Source organism: Danio rerio, chromosome 2, assembly GCF_049306965.1.
Source record: "Danio rerio strain Tuebingen ecotype United States chromosome 2, GRCz12tu, whole genome shotgun sequence".
Taxonomy (NCBI): domain Eukaryota; kingdom Metazoa; phylum Chordata; class Actinopteri; order Cypriniformes; family Danionidae; genus Danio; species Danio rerio.
Window position 1 is genome coordinate 3,198,347 of NC_133177.1, and position 20,021 is coordinate 3,218,367.

A 20,021-nucleotide genomic window follows, 5' to 3' on the forward strand; every position below is an offset into this window, starting at 1 on the left:
ATTATTACCCGAGTAATAATTTCCTCTCAAATCATATTTAGCTTTTAATAAAAAAGGTTAATGTATTTATGTATCTAAATACGTTAAAATGATAAAAACTAAATGCCTCTAAATTGTAATGATAGTTATTTAAGTAAATAAGAGCAAATGGGTAACTTTTCACTGGGCATTTATTACCATGCTGCAAGTAGATGTATTTTTTATTTAAGCAATACATATATATTTTTTATAGTTATTAAAATAGCCATCATTAATCATGTAGTGAAACCAATTATTTTTTTTATATTTGTCTAATTTAGATCTTTGATAATAATCTAATACAATATTCTTCAACATTACAGTATTAGTAATAATAATAATGATAATAATTCCTTACATTTATATAGCACTTTTCTGGACACTCAGAGCGCATTTTTGGGGGAATCTCCTCATCCACCACCAGTGTGCAGCAGGGGCGCAACTGCACATTTACTGAGGGGTATGCGGGTTCAAGTTTTGCGGGGTCAAGTTTCGAAGTTCTGAACGCAACTGAAATAGTATGAAGTAGTAAAACTATAATTACATTAAGCATGTTAAGTCACAAAGAATTACATTTCATCCCCACCCAAATTTCTTCTTTATTCCATTTTCCTCACCAAATGTTATATATATATATATATATATATACAGTTGAAGTCAGAATTATTAGCCCCCCTGAATTATTAGACCGCTAGTTTATTTTTTCCCCAATTTCTGTTTAATAGAGAGAACATTTTTTCAGCACATTTCTAAACATAATAGTTTTAATAACTCATTTCTAATAATGGATATATTTTATTTTTGTCATGATGACAGTAAATAATATTTTACTAGATAATTTTCAAGGCACTTCTATACAGCTTAAAGTGACATTTAAAGGCTCAACTAGGTTAATAAGGTTAACTAGGCAGGATATGGTAATTAGTAAAGTTATTGTATAATGATGGTTTGTTCTGTAGATTATCAAGAAAAAATATAGCTTTAAGGGGCTAATAATATTGTCCCTAAAATGGTGTTTACAAAATTAAAAACTGCTTTTATTCTAGCCAAAATAAAACAAATAAGACTTTTTCCAGAAGAAAAAATATTATCAGACATACTGTGAAAATTTCCTTGCTTTGTTAAAAATCATTTGGGAAATATTTAAAAAAAGAAGAAAAAAATTGAATGGGGCTAATAATTCTGACTTCAACTGTATATATATATATATATATATATATATATATATATATATATATATATATATATATATATATATATATATATTATATTATATATATTATATTATATATATATTTATAAAATGCAGGATAAACATTTTTTTACCAAAAATATGTATTTATTTTGTTTAATATGTACAATAATATGTATAGTTTCAAAAATAGTTATGGCACAATGGTGCCCCCCCCATGTGTAGCGCCCCTATGCGCCGCATATACTGCATACCCCTTTTTCGCGCCACTGGTGTGCAGCATCCACCTGGGTGATGCGACAGCAGCCATATTGCGCCGCACCACACACCAGCTCATTGGTGGAGAGGAGACAGAGTGATGAAGCCGATTATGGTATGAAGATGGTTAGCAGGCCATGATGGGCAGAGCCCAGTGGGCAAATTTGGGCAGGATGCCGGGGTTAAACCCCTACTCTTTTAAGACAGACATTCTGGGATTTTTAACAACCACAGAGAGTCAGGACCTCGGACCTCTCATCCGAAAGACTGGAATGATGGAATGAGACTTATGTGCTATTTAGTAGTCACAGGCTTATTTTTTTGGGCCTGAATATGTGGTTGTGTGAAGGTTGTTATATTTTAATTTAGTTAAATGTTTGTATATTTTAAATATGCTTATATTAATATAAAAATTTATACAGAAAAACATATGCTGGATAAGTTGGCGGTTCATTCCGCTGTGTCGACCCAGATTAATAAAGTGACTAAACCGAAAATAAAATAAATGAATGAATGAAAAGCATATTTTGCAAAGTATATATTATACATAAACACACACACACACACACACACACACACACACACACACACACACACACACACACACACTCACACTCACACACTCACACTCACACACTCACACACACACACACCTTTTTTCATTAATTTCCCTGCGGCTTAGTCCCTTTATTCGTCAGGGGTCCCCACAGTAGAATGAACCGCCAACTTATCCAGCATATGTTTTACACAGCGGATGCCCTTCCAGCTGCAACCCAGTACTGGGAAACATCCACACACACACTCATCCACACACATAGACTATGGCCTATTTAGTTAATTTAATTCACCTATAGCACATGTGTTTGGACTGTGAGGGAAACCGGAGCACCCGGAGGAAACCCACGCCAACACAGGAAGAACATGAGACACAGCTTTAATTTTATAGTTTCATTTTTAGTTAACTGTGTAACCTTGGTTTATTCACCCTACTTGTGTTCATATTTTCAGGGAACTCCCTCATGGCACCGGTTGGACGGTGGCAGAAAGGCAAGGATTTGACCTGGTATGCTAAAGATAAGAAGAGTGGTAAAGCTCTGACTAAAGAGCAGGAGATGGAGGCTGTACGCGAGGCAGAGCATGAGGCCATGCTGGCAGCACTGTAAGTCGGATCCATTGATCAGGATAATGCTGAATAAAAACGACTATACGTTTCAATATGTTTTTTATCTGTTCTAGAGGTCATAAAACCATCAAGAGGCAGCCAACTGGACTCACTAAAGAGGTTTGTAAACATCCAGGCCAGGATATTTTAGTGATTTGCACCATTGCCGGTAGTATTTATTTTATTGATATTTTTACATGACATCTGCAGGATCTAGCAGACGTGTGCAGGAGGGAAGGAGAGGGCGAGGAGCGGGACGTAGACAGGGTTTCTGGACTCGGAAGCTCCAGGTAAAATTTAGTTTAAAAAATAATAATTTTGTCTTTATTTGCCTATATACAGGGTTCTTACGGGTGCTGGAAATCTTGGAAAATGCTTGATTTTTAATAGTGTTTTCAAGGTTTGAAAAGTGCTTGGATTTTGGACAAAGTGCTTGAACCTGCTTGAATTTGCAGGGCTTGAAATTGTGCCTGTTTTGGTTGCATATGCATACAATTTTGTCTATGTGACCTCAAAATATATTTGGGAGCATTTGTGCGAGTGCATAAAATGTTGTCTTATGACCAGTTTACATTGCAAAATGTTCAGCACATGCACGCATTTATATGGAGCTAATAATAAGCCAAAACAATCTGATGTTGAATTGTGCTAAATTGAATTATCAACAATTGTAAGTTAATAATACTGATTATGTCCTTTTAGAAATGTTTTTAATTTGTATTTTTTAACTTGATTATTGAACTTCTGAAATTTAAGACAACTTAATTTTTTAAGTCAGATTTTTATAGACATATTTTTAAACCTGAAACGCCAATCCAATCACTGCAAAAAATAGCAATGCACATGAAATATTATGAACGACCGATAATGAAAGTTTGGCACTACACCCAAACAAAATCTGACTGTAAGATCATTTTAAAAGTGTACTTCATCGAATAACTAAACTTTTTAAAATTTATTTTTTAATCATTTTTGCTAAACTATACCAATAAATCTATGCTCTAAAGTGCTCAACAATTTTTAGATTTTTAAAATAGCACAATGGATTTAAATGTGTAAAAGTACCTACAATATAAATAAACGTAATTAACTGTGGTTATTAGCTGCTGGAAAAGCATACAAATGCACCTTGAAAGTGCTTGAAAAGTGCTGTAATTTAAAGTTGGAAAAGGAGTAAGAACCCTGTATATACAGTTAGGTCCCGAAATATTTTGACACAATTCTAACATGTTTGGCTCTATGCACCGACACAATAGATTTGAAATGAAACGAACAAGATGCGCTTTAACTGTCAGCTTAAATTTGAGGGTATTTACATCCAAATCAGGTGAACGCTGTAGGAATAACAACAGTTTCTATATGTGCCTCCCACTTGTTAAGGGTCCAAAAGTAATTGGACAATTGGCTTCTCGGGTGTTTCATGGCCAGTTGTGTGTTATTTCCTCATTATCCCAATTACAATGAGCAGATAAAAGGTCTGGGTTCATTTCAATTGTGCTTTATGCATTTGGAGTCTGTTACTGTCAGCTCTCAAGATGAGATCCAAAGAGCTGTCACTGCCAGTCAAGCAAGCCATCATTAGGCTGACAAGACAAAACAGAGAGATGGCAAAAACATTAGGCGTGACCAAAACAACTGTGTGGAACATTCTTTAAAAGAAAGAGTGCACGAATGAGCTCAGCAACGCCAACAGACCCGGAAGACCACGGAAACAACCGTGATGGATGACTGAAGAATTCTTTCCCTGGTGAGGAAAACACCCTTCACAACAGTTGGCCAGATCAAGAGCACTCTCCAGGAGGCAGGTGTATGTATGTCAGTCAGCAATCAAGAGAAGTCTACACCACAGTCAATAATGAGGGTTCACTACAAGATGTAAATCATTGGTAAGCCTTAAAAACAGGAAGGCCAGATTAGAGTTCTAAAAAAGCCTTCACAGTGCTGGAACAACATCCTATTGACACGGGATCAAGATCATCTTGTACAAGAATGATAGGCAGAGAAGAGTAGGGAGAAGGAAAGGAACTGCTCTTGATCCTAAGCAGTGAAGCATGGTGGTGGTAGTGACATGGCGTGGGCATGTATGGCTGTCAATCGTACTGGTTGTCTTGTATTTATTAATGGTGTGACTGCTGACAAAAGCAGCAGGATCAATTCTGAAGTGTTTCAGGCAATATTATCTGCTCAAATACTTGAGAACTCATTGCAGTGCAGATGGAGAATGACCCAAAGCATACTGCAAAAGCAACTAAGGAGTTTTTGAAGGGAAAGAATGTTACGCAATGGCCAAGTCAATCACCTGATCTGAACCCGATTGAGCATGCATTTCACTTGCTGAAGACAAAACTGAAAGCAAAATGTCCCAAGAACAAGCAGGAACTGAAAACACTTGCTGTAGAGGCCTGGCGGAGTACCACTAGGGATCAAACCCAGCATCTGGTGATGTCCATGCGTTCCAGACTTCAGGCTGTAATTGACTGCAAATGGTAATTATTCTGTCCAGTTACTTTTGGACCCTTATACTGGATTAAGGGACCGTTCACCCAAAAATCCTTTTCTCACCCTTCGTTTGTTTTAAACCTGTTTGACTTTTAAACAAAAAAGAAGATATGCTGAAGAAAGCTGAAAACCTGTAACTTCCATACTATTTGTTTTTCCTACTATGGAAGTCAATGGTCACAGGTTTTGTTCTTTCTTTAAAATATCTTCTTTTGTGTTTAACAAAAAAACGAAGGTTTGAAACCACACTAGGGTGAGTAAGTGGTCATTTTTGTGTGAACTATCCCTTTATGTTCAGTTCATTTGTCATGTGGGATCATGATAATAGCGCTGGAAAACAAGCTTCTGTAGTAACTGGTTAATCTAGATTTACAGCCTGCTTTTGTTTATTAGTAGAATCTTAACAGATGTGAGACTGTAATGTTGTCGATCAGGTCCGGGCCCAGAGGAATGCCGCTGTCTAGGCAGGAAAAAGAGGCTGTCAAAATGGGTTTGCCGGTTTTTACGGTATGTAAAAAAATTCTAATGCTTCTAATTTGATTCTGAGAATGCGTCATGGATTTTAAAGGAAAAGTTCGCCCAAAACAAAAAACAAATTGCTCATTTATTTGCTCATCCTCAAGTGGTTTCAAACCTTTCTGTCTTGTAGAAGATGTTATGAAGAAAGCTGAAAACCGGTAACCATTGACTTCCATAGGAGGAAAAACAAATACTATGGAAGTCAATATTTACCAGGTCTTAAGCATCCTATAAAATCTCTTATTTTGTCTTCAACTGAAGAACAAAAGTCAATTTTGAGTAAAAAAAGTGAGTATAAGACAGAATTTTCAATTTTTGGCTGAACTATCCCTAAATTTGCTTTATTTCTCACTTGATTCTAACAATGTGTCATGGCTTTTAAAAGGACAGTTCGAACAAAAGTGAAAATATCCTCACTATTTACTCCCCAAGTGGTTCCTAACCTTTCTATTTTCTAGGAGATAATATAAAGAAAGATGAAAACCGGTAACCATTGACTTCCATAGCAGGAAAAACAAATGGAAGTCAATGGTTACCGGTTTTCAGCTTTCTTCAAAATATCTTCTTTTGTCTTTAATTAAAGAACGAAAGTTAATCTTGAGTACAAAAGTGAGTAAAAGATGACAGAATTTTCCTTTTTGGGTGAACTACCTTCAAAATGTGCTTTATTTCTAATTTGATTCTGACAATGTGTCATGGCTTTTTAAGGAACAGTTTGACCAAAAATATAAACATTCCTCACTTTTTGCTCATCCTCAAGTGGCTCCCAAAACTTTTATTCTTCAAGAAGATATGAAGAAAGGTAACCGGTAACCATTGACTTCCACAGTAGGAAAAACAAATACTGTGGAAGTCAATGGTTACCGGTTTTCAGCATTCTTCAAAGTATCTTCTTTTGTGTTCACCAGGAGAATGAAAGTCAATTGAGTGAGCAAAAGATGGAATTTAAATTTTTGGGTGAACTATCCCTTTATCTAAACGCATAATTACACTGTCATTAACACTGATCTTGAATCCTTTTTATTAATATTATTTTTTTTTTTTTTTGCAGCATCACAAATCTGACAGATCGCAAGAAGCCAGTCAGAGGCCAGAGGAGGACAGCAAACCTGATAAAGCAGATAAAAGGTATAATGTAGACATCAGGACATCCAGGATCCATAGTATACAGTAGATTTTAAAAATAAAACTTTTATCTGTAGTTTTGTAGAACTGTAGAACTGTAATTTCCATTTTAACATAACGTAAAGTGAATATTGTCAGAGTTTAAAGCCAAAAAGAAAAAAAAAATCATTAAACTCACAAATAAGTGAGTTTTCATCAGGTTGTAGAGTGGCTCACTATAGTATTGGTCGCCTAGCAACCAAAAGTAACAAAGGCAAGCATAATGGAGTCACTCAGGTGTAATGTTTGATGTTTCCATCTCAAAAGCAAAGCAAAATAATCTTATTTCAAAGCGAAAACTAGATTATTTTGTAAATGGTAGCCATTGACATCCATAGTAGAAAAAGCAAATTCTATGCAAGTCAATGGTTACAGGTTTGCAATATGCTTTAAAATAATATCTTCTTAACAGAAAATAAATAACACTCAGACTGGTTTGGAATGAATGAATTGTGAGTAAATGATGAAAGGAAATTACACACAGTGTGTGTGTGTGTGTGTGTATATATATATATATATATATATATATATATATATATATATATATATATATATATATATATATATATATATATATATATAAAAATATAAATATATATATATAAATATAAATAAATACACACACGCATTGTTATTAATTGTGATCAATAGTAAACAGTAGCTTTAAAGTTTTTTTAAATAAAACTTTTAACAACTTTTAGAGAACTGTAATTTCCATTGTAGCATAATGTGAATTGAATATCGACAAAATTTAAAGCCAAAAAGACAGAAAAAAATCTTTAAACTGACAAATAAGTGAGTTTTCATCAGGTTGTAGAGTGGCTCACTATATTATTGGTCACCTAGCAACCAAAAGTAACAAAGGCAAGCATAATGGAGTCACTCAGGTGTAATGTTTGATGTTTCCATCTCAAAAGCAAAGCAAAATAATCTTATTTCAAAGCGAAAACTAGATTATTTTACTTGTTTTCAGGAAAACACACTTAATATTCACATTATTTCTGAAAAATATGCCTTTTTAAAAATTTGTCAAGAAAATGCTTCAATTTTTAGATATTAATACTAGAAACAATGCAAAAAGCTTTTATTTTTTTTTTTTTTTTGCAGTGTAGCATATGAAAGATGTTTGACAACTAGCCTCAGTATTGTCAGTTGGAAAAGCAAATAAAATGCAAGTCAATGGCTACACGTTTGCAACATTCTTCAAAATATCTTCTTTTGTGGGTAACAGAAAAGAAACACTCAAACTGGTTTGGAACAAGTGAAGTGTGAATAAATGACGACAAAATTAAATTAGTGGTATTAATTACAGGTCCGACAGCAAAAAGAAAAACAAAAAGGAAAAGAAGAGCAAGAAGGAGAAAAAGAAAAAGAAAGAGAAAAGGAAGCACAGAAGCAGGAGCGAATCTTCAGATTCCGACTCTGAAATCAACAGTAAAAGGTAAACTGTGTGTATATTTTTATATTGTGTTAGCAAGTTTAAAATAATTCAAAATTTGAATATTTTGTAAATAATGAGTTTTTTTTTAAATACAGTAGGAATGGTGATTTCAAATTGTGCACCTGTGGAGTTTATTCACAAGAGGGCGCTATAACACAGTTGTACTGGTTTAAGTCCACCCCATCTTTTTTATTTTTTTATTTTCTTTCAGTCTTTTAAAGACATACAAGCTTTTCTCAGTATAACAGCTAGGGCTTACAAAAAGTCAAAGATGAGTATGGGTGCAGTAGTTCAAATATTATCCAGAATAAATGATTTATATTACGAGCAGCATGGTGGCGCAGTGGGTAGCACAATCGCCTCACAGCTAGAAGGTCGCTGGTACAAGCCCCGGCTGGGTCAGTTGGGATTTCTGTGTGGATGTTGTTCTCGTCTTGTTGGTGTGGGTTTCCTCTGGGTGCTCCGGTTTCCCCCACAGTCCAAAAACATGCGCTATAGGTGAATTGGGTAAGCTAAATTGTCCATAGTGTATGTATGTGAATGAGAGTGTGTGGGTTTTTCCCAGTGATGGGCAGCTGGAAGGGCATCCACTGCGTAAAACATGCTGGATAAGTTGGCGGTTCCTTCCGCTGTTGTAACCCCAGATTAATGAATGAATGACTTATTTCATGTAATAATTTTAAACAGTAAAAATGACATAGCATCCAAATATTCGCCCAGTTTTTGAACACCAGTTGAAAAGACTTTGAATACATGCTTAAATGAAAATAATGACTTAATTTTAACCCAACATGAACATCAAGTAAATTAAATGGATGTTCTAATTTAAAAACAAATGTTATAAAGGTGAGGGCAGTGTTATTAGCCTTTCTGCGAAATGATTTCTTTTAGATATTTCTGTTTAACTGAGGATTTCAACATATTTTAAACAAGTTTTAATAACTCATTTCTTTTGTTTAACTGTGCCTTTGCGCTTTTATCATCAAAAGCGACCGGACTATAATCGGACAACATTCACACTTGCGCCAAGAACAGTTTGACCAGGCTGTGGATTAGAGCTAATCATATTTTAACCAGTTAAACTCTGCTGCTATTTTGGGATTTCCGCCTGGATTTTGCCTACCCAAATTTAAAAGCTTCCCAAATCCACATGCAGAGATGTAAATGCAATAATTTGGTATAATTTAAAAGAAAACCCTTTGAATTTTCATAAAACACTATTGAAAGTGTTTAAAATATCTGTATATGTTGTCTGTGTTATAATAAGCACCTAATAAAAGAGGCGCTTTTTGTATTTTTTTTTATAAACTCAAATTTGAAAGTGTAGCTTTTAGGTTGTGTGTGGTCTAGCGTGCTGTAAATAATGTTGGTGGTTCCTGCACATGTCTGTAATCATAGGAAAAAAGAAAAAGGTCTCCACCATAATCTATGCAAAAGTTATTGTATTCCAACTGATGAGAGGTGCTGTACAAGCCACAGGGAGCGATCATTGTTTTCATATTTCACTATTCTTTTGTTTGATCAAACATAATTCACTGTGTTTGGAGCACGTTAGACATATAAAAGGATTACTTCATACCTGTCAACATTGGGATGTGAAAATAAAGGATATGCCCACCATAATAAGGGATTCCCCCAACACCCCCCCCCCAAAAGAAAATCCCCAAATTACTAAATATATTCACTTTGAGCTGTTTCATTGTAAAAAAACAGTTAAATGATCAGTAATGTTTTAAAAATTATTATTAACAAAGGAAAAATAAATATATACATTAGCAGCAAATACATTAGCAAACAGTTCAGCTTATTAAAATTAATATTTATTATAATGAAACAGAATCAAGCTGTCAATCTCATTAGCCGTTTCTCCACTGTATAACTTACACATTCTGATTAAAGAGCAACGAATGAATCTCTCATTTATTAAGATTTTTTATTACATTTATTAAGAAGTGTCACTTTTAAAATCTAATGCTATAATGAAGGCATTCATTCCTAACTTTTTATGCTCATTTAAGACTAATTTTGTTGTGTTTGGAAAAAAAAAACCCTCCAAGGGTCCGTTCTTCGTACGTGGATTACTCAGTTAGCTGGATTTGGATATTGACGATTTGACATGATCCAGGATCGTTTCGTTCTTCAAAGCTGATCCGAGAGTTGTTGTCATAGCAACAGTTCTGCTAGGTCAAACCTGATCGGGAGCAGGTTCAATTCATATAAACAGGATTAGATCGGCTCAGTTCAAGCAAAGATAATACAGAAAGTATGTTCCCAATTCTGATATTTTCTTACAGTAGTAGTTATATACACTTGGGAAAATGGTACATATTTTTAAACTATATATATAAAGTTAAAGTCATTAATAAAATAAATAAAGTTATACATTTTAATAAAACGTATGCAATCTGCACTCTCGAAATGAACAAAGACTGCCATCTGGTGGTGCAAAGAGAAAACTTATTGGTATGAACTTTTTAGATCGCTTTAGTACAAATTGTGTGTAATAGAAATGCACAATATGTGACTTTTTTTAAAGCAATAATACATTTATGCAGTCATAAACATGTTTTGATAGTTAATATGCCAGTGATTGATGCTTCATAAAAGTTGCAGACACCTTTACCAATATGAAAACGCTTTTGTAAACAACCAGTTATTCTTTACACCGATTAAAAAACGGCTACTATTATAGAGAAAATCCTTTCTAAATGTAGAACTAAATACATTGATTTGCATTGAAATGCATGATGAATACTCTTGTCTTGACAAATGAAAGTGTAAAGCCTGCAGCTCACAACAAATGTGTAAAGTTATTGCGTCTCATATTAAACAAACCGTTTACTGCTAATTTGATGTAATTTTGCTCACATGGATAATTAAATATTAATCAGATGATGTCATTACGCTGCTGTGCCGTCAGCCAATCGTTGCATTGCTGATCATGATTTCGAGGATCGATAGATCTGTCCTACACAACACACGCAGCGATCTCAGATCAGTTCATCCAGACATTCTAATCTAATTCGCGAACTTGTTTGAAGAACCAAATTAGCGAGAGATCAGTTATCAAGATTAAAAGATCCAGGATCTGCCAAATCATCTTAGATCATTTAAGCGAGGTACGAAGAACGGACCCCAAGATCGACATCCTTATATGTTATTATTATTATTATTATTATTATTAATTATGTGTGTATGTCTGTTTTAACACGCACCCAAAAGCCATTAATCAAAAGGAAATGGAATCGAGCTGTTGTTAATATTTATTTATAAGTGTTTTCATTCCTAAACAAAGCGAAAGCACAGAAGAATCACGTTTTAGAGCAAGGGGCGACCCCTGGTGGTTCGGCGGTATGGGTTGCGCATAGGGAGGCTCCGCAGTTCAGAGAAAGACTAAAAATACGGGACAAATACGGGAAAATACCTTTATGGGATGATAGCAGGATAGAACAGTAAAATACAGGAGAATCCCGGGAAAAACAGGAGGGTTGACAGGTATGGATTACTTATGCACATCACCTCAAAAACAGAGGAGAAATGGCCCTGAAGCGCACAGCATAAGGTGAGAGATGACAGCTGTCTGTGCTATCTGGGGCTGCTTATTGATCATAAATGTATTGTTTTCACTTCTGCGCCATGGAAACACCGCAGTTCATTCGGCAACTGTTTGATATGTGAATATAATTCAGTAAATAAATGCTAGAACCGTATGAGCACCGGCAAGAGCTTTCATTTGAGCTATAACTTGTACATGTGTCATATGAAAATGTAAAATACCCAGCTCGGGTATCCAAAATACTGTGTATTTAAGTGTAAATAACTTTTGTACAGTGGAAGAAAAACCAAAGTGATGCATATGTGCATAAAATATAGATTCTACACTTTCAAACGACACCACTTAAGGCAATGCTAGCCCTTTAAATCTTCAAGCGAAAGTCGATGACGTCACGCAGAGTTGGTAAAATAATTCTTATTAAATTTCTTAGACAGAACTGTCATTTCGAGCTTTGATTAGGCACCGTCCCTTTAAACAAACATTGTGAAACTGCTATGCAAATAAATCCATGTGACCAATTTGAATTCAGTTTTGACAAGTATCTCGTAAGCCTGCAACAGCACCAGACTTCTCAAGCTTGCCAGGAATAAATGATTGTCTAGGTGTGTTTTTGTGCTCTCCTTCAGGCGGAGAAAAGATCCCCGGGACCACCACAGTCCTAATCCATCAAGGAGCAGTCAGAGTGGAGCCGGGGCCCGTGACAGGCATTCAGGAGGGGGGCCAAAGGCCGAGCGCAGGACCCCGACCCCCCCTCCACAGCGCCACCGCCGCCGACACGACACCGACTCATCCTCTGAGGGACACAGCGCAGGGCGGCGGACCCTTAAACAAACTCACCGGCGGCGCCATGATAGCAGCTCAGACCACTGATGCCCGTTTCTATCCCGTTTTTCAGACTCAAACCAGTCACGGAGAGCAGATATACTGTCAACACATTTATCTGGATGCAGTCCAGCTGAATATACTACAAGTGTACACACTGTACTTTGCTGCATGTGCATTTAAAGGGGTTAGTTCACTCAAAAATGTATATTTGCTAACTTTCAAGTTGTTATAAGATTCTTTTTTCAGTTAAACACAAAAGAAGATATTTCGAAGAATGTTGGAAATCTGTAACCATTGTTATTCTTAGTGTTTGTTTTCTCTAGTCAATGGTTACTTAAGATACTGTCTTTTTAATTGGTGAATCTCAGAAAATCTGTCAAAAACATCTGCGTCTCCGGTCAAATTTATTTATTTTTGGATATTAAAATTACAACCCTACCTATTTAAATTAAGTTTACTTAAGTTATAAGGAATTTCTAATTATATCTTGGGGATAGTTTACTCACCAATTGAAATCTCACCCCTTATTCAAGAAACCCTCACTTGTTAAGTTTCTTCAGTTAAACACAAAAGAAGATATTTTGAAAAATGTTGGAAATCTGTAACCATTGAAGTTCATAAGATTTGTTTTTTTAGTTAATGCTTACAGCTTTCTTCAAAATATATTTTAAGCTCAACTAATAAAGAAACTCATAAAGGTTTGTAATGTCTGAAGAGTGAGTACATGTTCAACTTTAGGGGAACTGTCTCTTTAATTGGTGAAATCTGTCCAAAACAAATGTTCATTGAATTTTGAAACTGAAGCTTATTTTAGGCTATTAAAATTGATTATCCTACCTAATAATAATAATAATAATAATAACTCAAAGTTCTAATTAAATAAGTTTTAATAAGTTCTGTAAGATAAACGGTTAAAAGTGCTGATGATTGTGATGGTAAGTGTTGTATTGTCGTCTCTCAGGTTGTATCTCAGCTTAAATGAGCTTTTTAAATAAACAAATAAAAAACAAAGCAGCTGCTTGCCATCACGACAGCAATAAGATCCAATGAACAGCCGATCGCTTTCAATCCAAAATGGCGTCTGTTGCTGTTGCATTTGAACGTTCTATTGAGTGTCGCCTCTTGGACATTCTAAGCTCTTTGCTTCAGTCGAACACAAAAGAAGATATTTTGAAAAATGCTGGTTGACTCCTCTTCCATAGTATTTGTTTTACCCAAATCAATGGTTTTCATTAAACTGCATTTTTCTAAATATCTTCTTTAGCGTTTGACAGAAGAAAAAAAATATGTGGACATTTTCATTTTTGAATGAACTATCCCTTTAAAGCATACAAAATCAAATAGTTACAATGAAAATATTGAGGTAAACATTACACCTTTTTCATCAGTATTATTCATTCATTCAACTCTAGTCCCTTTATTAATCAGGGGTCGCCACAGCTGAGTGAACCACCAACTTATGCAGCATATGTTTTACTCAGCAGATGCCCTTCTCAGCTGCAACCCATCACTGGGAAAGTCAATATAATTACAAAATACAAATAAAATAATTATACAGAATATAACTCCCCCACCCTTTTTATAATTGGAGTTGAAATGTAACGGACGTGTTTTTGGAGAAAGAAAGGGAGAAAAATATGATTACACGATGACTTTTTATTGTATATTTTGCTGAAATAAACCAGTTTTTTTCCAACATGTCGTACCCTGCGTTGTTCAGTACCTGCCCTCGACACCTTCCCACATTGTCTTCTCCATCTAATTTGTTCTCGTTTTTCCTGACTGCTGGAATGTGCTCCTGTCGCTGTAATAGAGCGGACTGTTTGCATTCGCATTGAGTGCCTGTGAAAGGCGGCATTCTGTTGGCTGGCACCTGGGGCCGTGCGAGAAAAGAGCAAAAAGCGCAGACAAAAGACAAGTGCAAAAATCCAGGCCCAGGGATGTGCCCGAGCGCCACACACAAACCCCAAGCCGCTGGAGCAGCAGGAGTGGGCTGAACAAAAGCCACCCTGTAAGAGAGCCAGCGAAAAAAGGGGAGCAACACCCCTCCTTTTCCCACCATCGTGCCTTCCCTGCCATGTATTACTGGCTTGGCTGCATTATCCATGGCAGCCTAATCGGGCCAAAGGAACGTTGTCCTAGATTGCTTTTCCCTCCCCCTTGTTGGGTCGAAGCCCCGGCGCCTGGTGACCCCGCAGGCCCAGCCGATCCTATTTGTCACTTATTAGAGTGCCAAGGAGGGCTTTTGAGAACTGGAGGGCATTTTGGTGGTAAACTAATGACATACTGGTTATTAATCAGACATTATCGGTTATATCGGTCACTATAAAATCAAAGACCCGTAGCCGGCATGGTGAAAGGGGACATCTTTTCCTCCTTTTGCTGTTATTCCAATCATTTTGTATTCAAATAGATGGTGATTTATTGATATATCGGTCATTAATCGAATATTATCGGTTATATCGGTCACTATGAAATCAAAGACAAGTAGTCGGCCTGGTAAAAGGGGTCTTCATTTTGTTTTTGCAGTTATTAACATCATTTCGTAATCAAATTGGTGGTAAACTAATGATATAACGGTTATTATCGGTATTTATTGGACATTATCGGTTATATCGGTCACTATGAAATCAAAGATATGTAGTTAGCCTGGTAAAAGGGGTCTTCATTTTCTTGTTTTAGCAGTTATTTTGTATTCAAATTGGTGGTGAATTAATGATATATCGGTTATTATTGGACATTATCGGTTATATCGGTCATTGAAATCAAAGACCGGTAGTCCGACTGATAACAGGGGTCTTCATTTTATTGTTTTGCAGTTATTCCCATCATTTTGTAATTATTATTGGTGGTGAATCAATGTAATATCAATCATTATCGGTTATATTAGTCACTATGGGATCAAAGACCTGTAGTCGGCCTCCTTGATGTGGTCTTCATTTTCTCATTTTGCAGTTTAGTGGTAAATTAGTGGTAAATTAAGGATATATTGGTCATTAATTGGACATTATCGGTTATATCGGTCACTATTTCATCAAAGACCGGTAGTCAGCCTGGTAAAAGGGGTCTTCATTTTCTCCTTTTGCAGTTATTCCCATCATTTTGTATTCAAATTGGTGGTGAATTAATAATATATCGGTCATTATTGTACATTATCGGTTATATCGGTCACTATAGAATCAAAGACCCATAGTCCGCCTGGTGAAAGGGGTCTTCATTTACTAGTTTTTGCAATTATTCTAATCATTTTGTGCTTGTTAACCTTTGTATTCAGACTGGTGTTAAATGAATGATACATCAGGGTCATTATCGGTTACTATAAAATCTAAATTAATGCTGTATGTTTTAAATAAAAGTTTTATAAATACTCTTATGAGCTTCTTGTTTTAAATGTAAAATTTTAAATGAAAAAAATATTAAATGCCAGTGTGCACAGTACACATTGTTAAAAAAATAAACCAAGTAAAAATAACTGCTTTGCTGATCAGCAAAATGGTCGTACATTTGTATATTTATTTAGGTATGATCACCATAATCAATTACCTCCAAAAAATAATAATAATTTCAAGTGTGCATTGGAATAACAAGAGCACAACAGTAATCCAGTTATACTAATATATTTAATAACAGTGCATTTCTGTCAAAATTTAAAAAAACAAATACATAGGTTACAAGTCACACTATAAAACATTTTGCTAAGATTCACATAGTTTCGACCCCCCAAGTAATCAGTGTCTACCAAACCAGGTTAATTGAGAAAGAAAGAAGAGAAAAATAGAGATAAATAATAAGTTGTTTTTAAACATCGCCTATACAGTGACCATGTAAAAGGTTGTTCATCTCAAACAGGTCTCTAAGGACCGCAAAGGCACTAGGGCTACACCTATACAATTATTAATGATATTAATATGCCAACATTCTCCAGATATACTTAGTTGTGCGTCTGCTTGGATTTAAAGGGGACCTATTATGCTCATTTTTACAAGACGTAAAACAAGAGTATGTAAATTTTCAGCTCAAAATATCACATTGTTAATGTTTTACAACTCATTGAAACTGTCCCTTTTAGGGTTAAGATCCTAATTGTGCCATTTTGGTGACTGTCGCTTTAAACTTAAATGAGATTGCACTCTTTAAATAAGGGCGGGGCTACAAACGCCTACGTGTCAGCATAGTTGCAGATTCAAAACGTAAATGGCAGACGGCTGCTTCTCACTCAGGGCTGTCTATTCAAATAAGGAATAGATGGTTACTAGTGGGCAGGGCTTTTCCTCTCTGATGACACGTACACAAAAGGAGGATCATTTTGTATTCAATTTAGTGGTAAATTAACTATACATTGGTCATTAATTGGACATTATCGGTTATATCAGTCACTCTAGTCAGCCTGTAGAAAGGGATATTAATTTTCCTGTTTTGCAGTCATTCCCATCATCTTGTATTGAAATTAGTGGTGAATAGTAATATGTCAGTCATTATTGGACAATATCGGTTATATCGGTCAATTTGACATCAAAGACCTGTAGTCTGCCTAGTAAAAGGGATCTTAATTTTCTCATTTTTGTAGTTATTCCAATAATTCATTCAAATTAGTGGGGAATTAATGATATATCGGTATTTATCGGTTGTATCGGTCACTATGAAATCAAAGATCTGTATTCAGCCTGGTAAAATGGGTCTTCATTTTCTCGTTTTGCAGTAATTACCATCATTTTGTATTTAAATTAGTCGTGAATTAATGATATATCTGCCATTAATTGGACATTATCGGTTATATCGGTCACTATGGAATCAAAGACCTGTAGCCAGCCAAGTGAAAGGGGTCTTCACTTTCTAATTTTTGCAGTTATGCCCATTATTTTGTGTTTATTAACCTTAGTACTCAAAACTGGTGCTGAATTAATGATTTATCAGTCATTATCGGTTACTATGAAAACAAAGAGCTGTAGCCGGCCTGGTGAAAGAGGACATCTTATTGTCATTTTGCAGTTATTTTCATCATTTTGGGAGAATGTCAATCAAAGTATTTCTGCAGGCTGTTTTTTTTATTAAGTGTGATTATAAAAAATACAATTAATTCATTTTATCATTAGAAGCTGGTTATATTCACACACTGCTGCCACACAAACCCCTTATAAAAGTGATTTTTGCATGATAGGTCCCCTTTAGGACTTAAAAACTACTGACTTTGTTAGACATTATGTTAACGTGTGCTTAAAGAGACAGTTCACTCAAAACTTTAACACTTACATCATCATTCACTTGATGTTTGAGTTCCTTTTTCCGTTGAACACAATAGAAGATATTTAGAAAAATGTTAAGTAAAAGGGAACCACTGATATGCATAGTATTTGTTTTACCTACTATGGAAGTAAATGGTTGTAACATTCTACAAAATATCTACTTTTGGTGATTAAATGTCTTTTTTTTTGCATGAACTATCTCTTTAAATGAGGTTAATGTTGTTCATCTTGATTTTAAGTCCAGAATACAAAGTTAAAAGTAACACTTGAACAGAGAGTGTCAACACAACATATTTAATTCTGGGTACGCTTGTTTTTCTAACCGACTGAAACGAAATAAAAACAAAACAGTCCGGGTGTCATTTCACGACACTCAAAGTATCACGACAGTAAAGCTAGAGGTCACGTCAGCCTTGGCTGCGAAGACAGTGTGATTCGTTTTGGTTTTTCCTCCTCGAAACCGAACCGTAATATGTGCAGGTAGTGTCCGTAATGTAATCGGTTCATTCAAGACCAACGAAACAGCCTTGTTTTACAGTACAACTAACAGAGCGAGTCTTATGAAAGAGCACAATAAAATAATACACGGGAGTTTCCAACAACAAATGGAGGAGAAAATGGAAAATACAGAACGATGGACTAAATCTAGTTTGCATAATGGTGCTCAAAAGCTGCCTCACAACAAAAACTATTTACACTAAACAGACGAGGACGTTTTCTTCCGTGAAGCGTGTTTGAAATGAGCACAGCTTCCAGCACCGTTTGTTTTTAGAAAGGAGCAAATAAAAGCGAGTGTTGAGAGAATATCAGACTAGGGAACAGCAGTGGAGTGAGGTCATCATTTCTGGTTTTTCAGCTGATTGGACAACCAGTCGAGTCCTTCATAGAGGCCGTCGCCGCTTGTGGCACACGTGGCCTGAATGTACCAGTTTCTGTGCCGGAGTGAGTGCAGACCCAGCTTGTCCGTGATTTCGGCGGCGTTCATGGCGTTCGGCAGGTCCTGCGGGACAAAGACCATGTTACATACTGTTGAAGTCAAAATGATTAGCCCTCCTGTGAATTATTGATGTTCAAATGATGTTTAACAAAGAAAGGAATTGGTCGTAGCATTTCCTATAATATTTTTTCCCCCTGGAGAAAGTCGTATTCTTTTATTTCAAAACCATTTTGAGGACAATATTATTAGCTCCCGTAAGGAATAGTTTCGATCATCTACTTAAACCATCATTATTATAAAGGTGTCTCAAAAATAAACAAGCAATAATATATCCTACAAAAATAAGACTTATTATACTATAGGAATAAGAATGACTAAATTCTAGGAATGACTAAATTGAGGAATAACTGCGCATTCTGTGCATTAGAATAATCCTTTTATTTACTTTACTTGATGAAGACTTAATGATGGCGTAATGATGACATATTTATTTTTAGCTGCATAAGGATTAAATAAAAATAGTGCAGGGCTCGACAATAAGGACTGCCCGATGGTCCGGGGCCAGCGTACGAGACACTCTAGACAGTGAACAGTATGGTTACTGGCCCAATCGGGCCAGTGCTGCCTTGTCACTAAAGTTTAATTTGTAAAAAGTAATAATAATAATAATAATAAAAAAAATTTATTGCTTTATTCTAAATCTTTAGGTAACGTTTTGGTCTGTCAAAATGTGTGGTTAGGATGACCATTCGACAAGCTTTTTAAGAAAAAGGAACCACCCCATTCACCACGCTGGCTACAGGCCTGTCATCTGTGTACCGAATAAGATGTGTGAGTTTACATTTCCCTAAAAAATGTAATGTATTTGACACAAGTCGAGGCAACCTAGTTAAATCTGCATATGTGCAGGATTTATATCCATTTAGAGGAAACACATTTAGGGCCCTATCATACACCCGGCGCAATGTGGCGCAAGGCGTGATGCAATTGTTGTTTGCTAGTTTCAGCTTGGCGCAAAAGTCGTTTTGACATTTTGCGCTACGCTGTTTAAATAGCAAATGCATTTGCGCTCATTTGTGCGCCCATAGGCGTTCTGGTCAAAAAAAGCAGGCGTGTTTTGGCGCGTTGCTATTTTAAGAAACTGTAATAGTCTTTTCTTTAGACCAGAACAAACCCGGCTAAAGTCTGGCGCAGAGTGCGCCTAGCT

General features: G+C 35.7%; 2 protein-coding genes across 4 annotated transcripts in view; one reads left to right on the top strand and one right to left on the bottom strand.

The window, feature by feature from the left end:
• Positions 1–14,332, top strand: part of zgc:63882 — a 15,793-nt gene extending 1,461 nt beyond the window's left edge. The window contains exons 2-8 of one of the 3 annotated variants that reach the window (NM_200402.2): positions 2,477–2,627; positions 2,705–2,750; positions 2,841–2,920; positions 5,564–5,636; positions 6,700–6,776; positions 8,125–8,253; positions 12,412–14,332. In NM_200402.2, coding sequence (NP_956696.2) covers positions 2,477–2,627; positions 2,705–2,750; positions 2,841–2,920; positions 5,564–5,636; positions 6,700–6,776; positions 8,125–8,253; positions 12,412–12,679 — 824 coding nt within the window. In that variant the 3' untranslated portion in view covers positions 12,680–14,332. The remainder of the gene's footprint in view (positions 1–2,476; positions 2,628–2,704; positions 2,751–2,840; positions 2,921–5,563; positions 5,637–6,699; positions 6,777–8,124; positions 8,254–12,411) is intronic. The other 2 variants (XM_005171131.6, XM_068223290.2) reach the window with 2 other exon arrangements.
• Positions 14,276–20,021, bottom strand: part of arf1 (ADP-ribosylation factor 1) — a 14,176-nt gene continuing 8,430 nt past the window's right edge. The window contains exon 5 of the mRNA NM_201452.2: positions 14,276–18,877. Within this exon, the coding sequence (NP_958860.1) occupies positions 18,716–18,877 (162 nt within the window). The 3' untranslated portion in view covers positions 14,276–18,715. The remainder of the gene's footprint in view (positions 18,878–20,021) is intronic.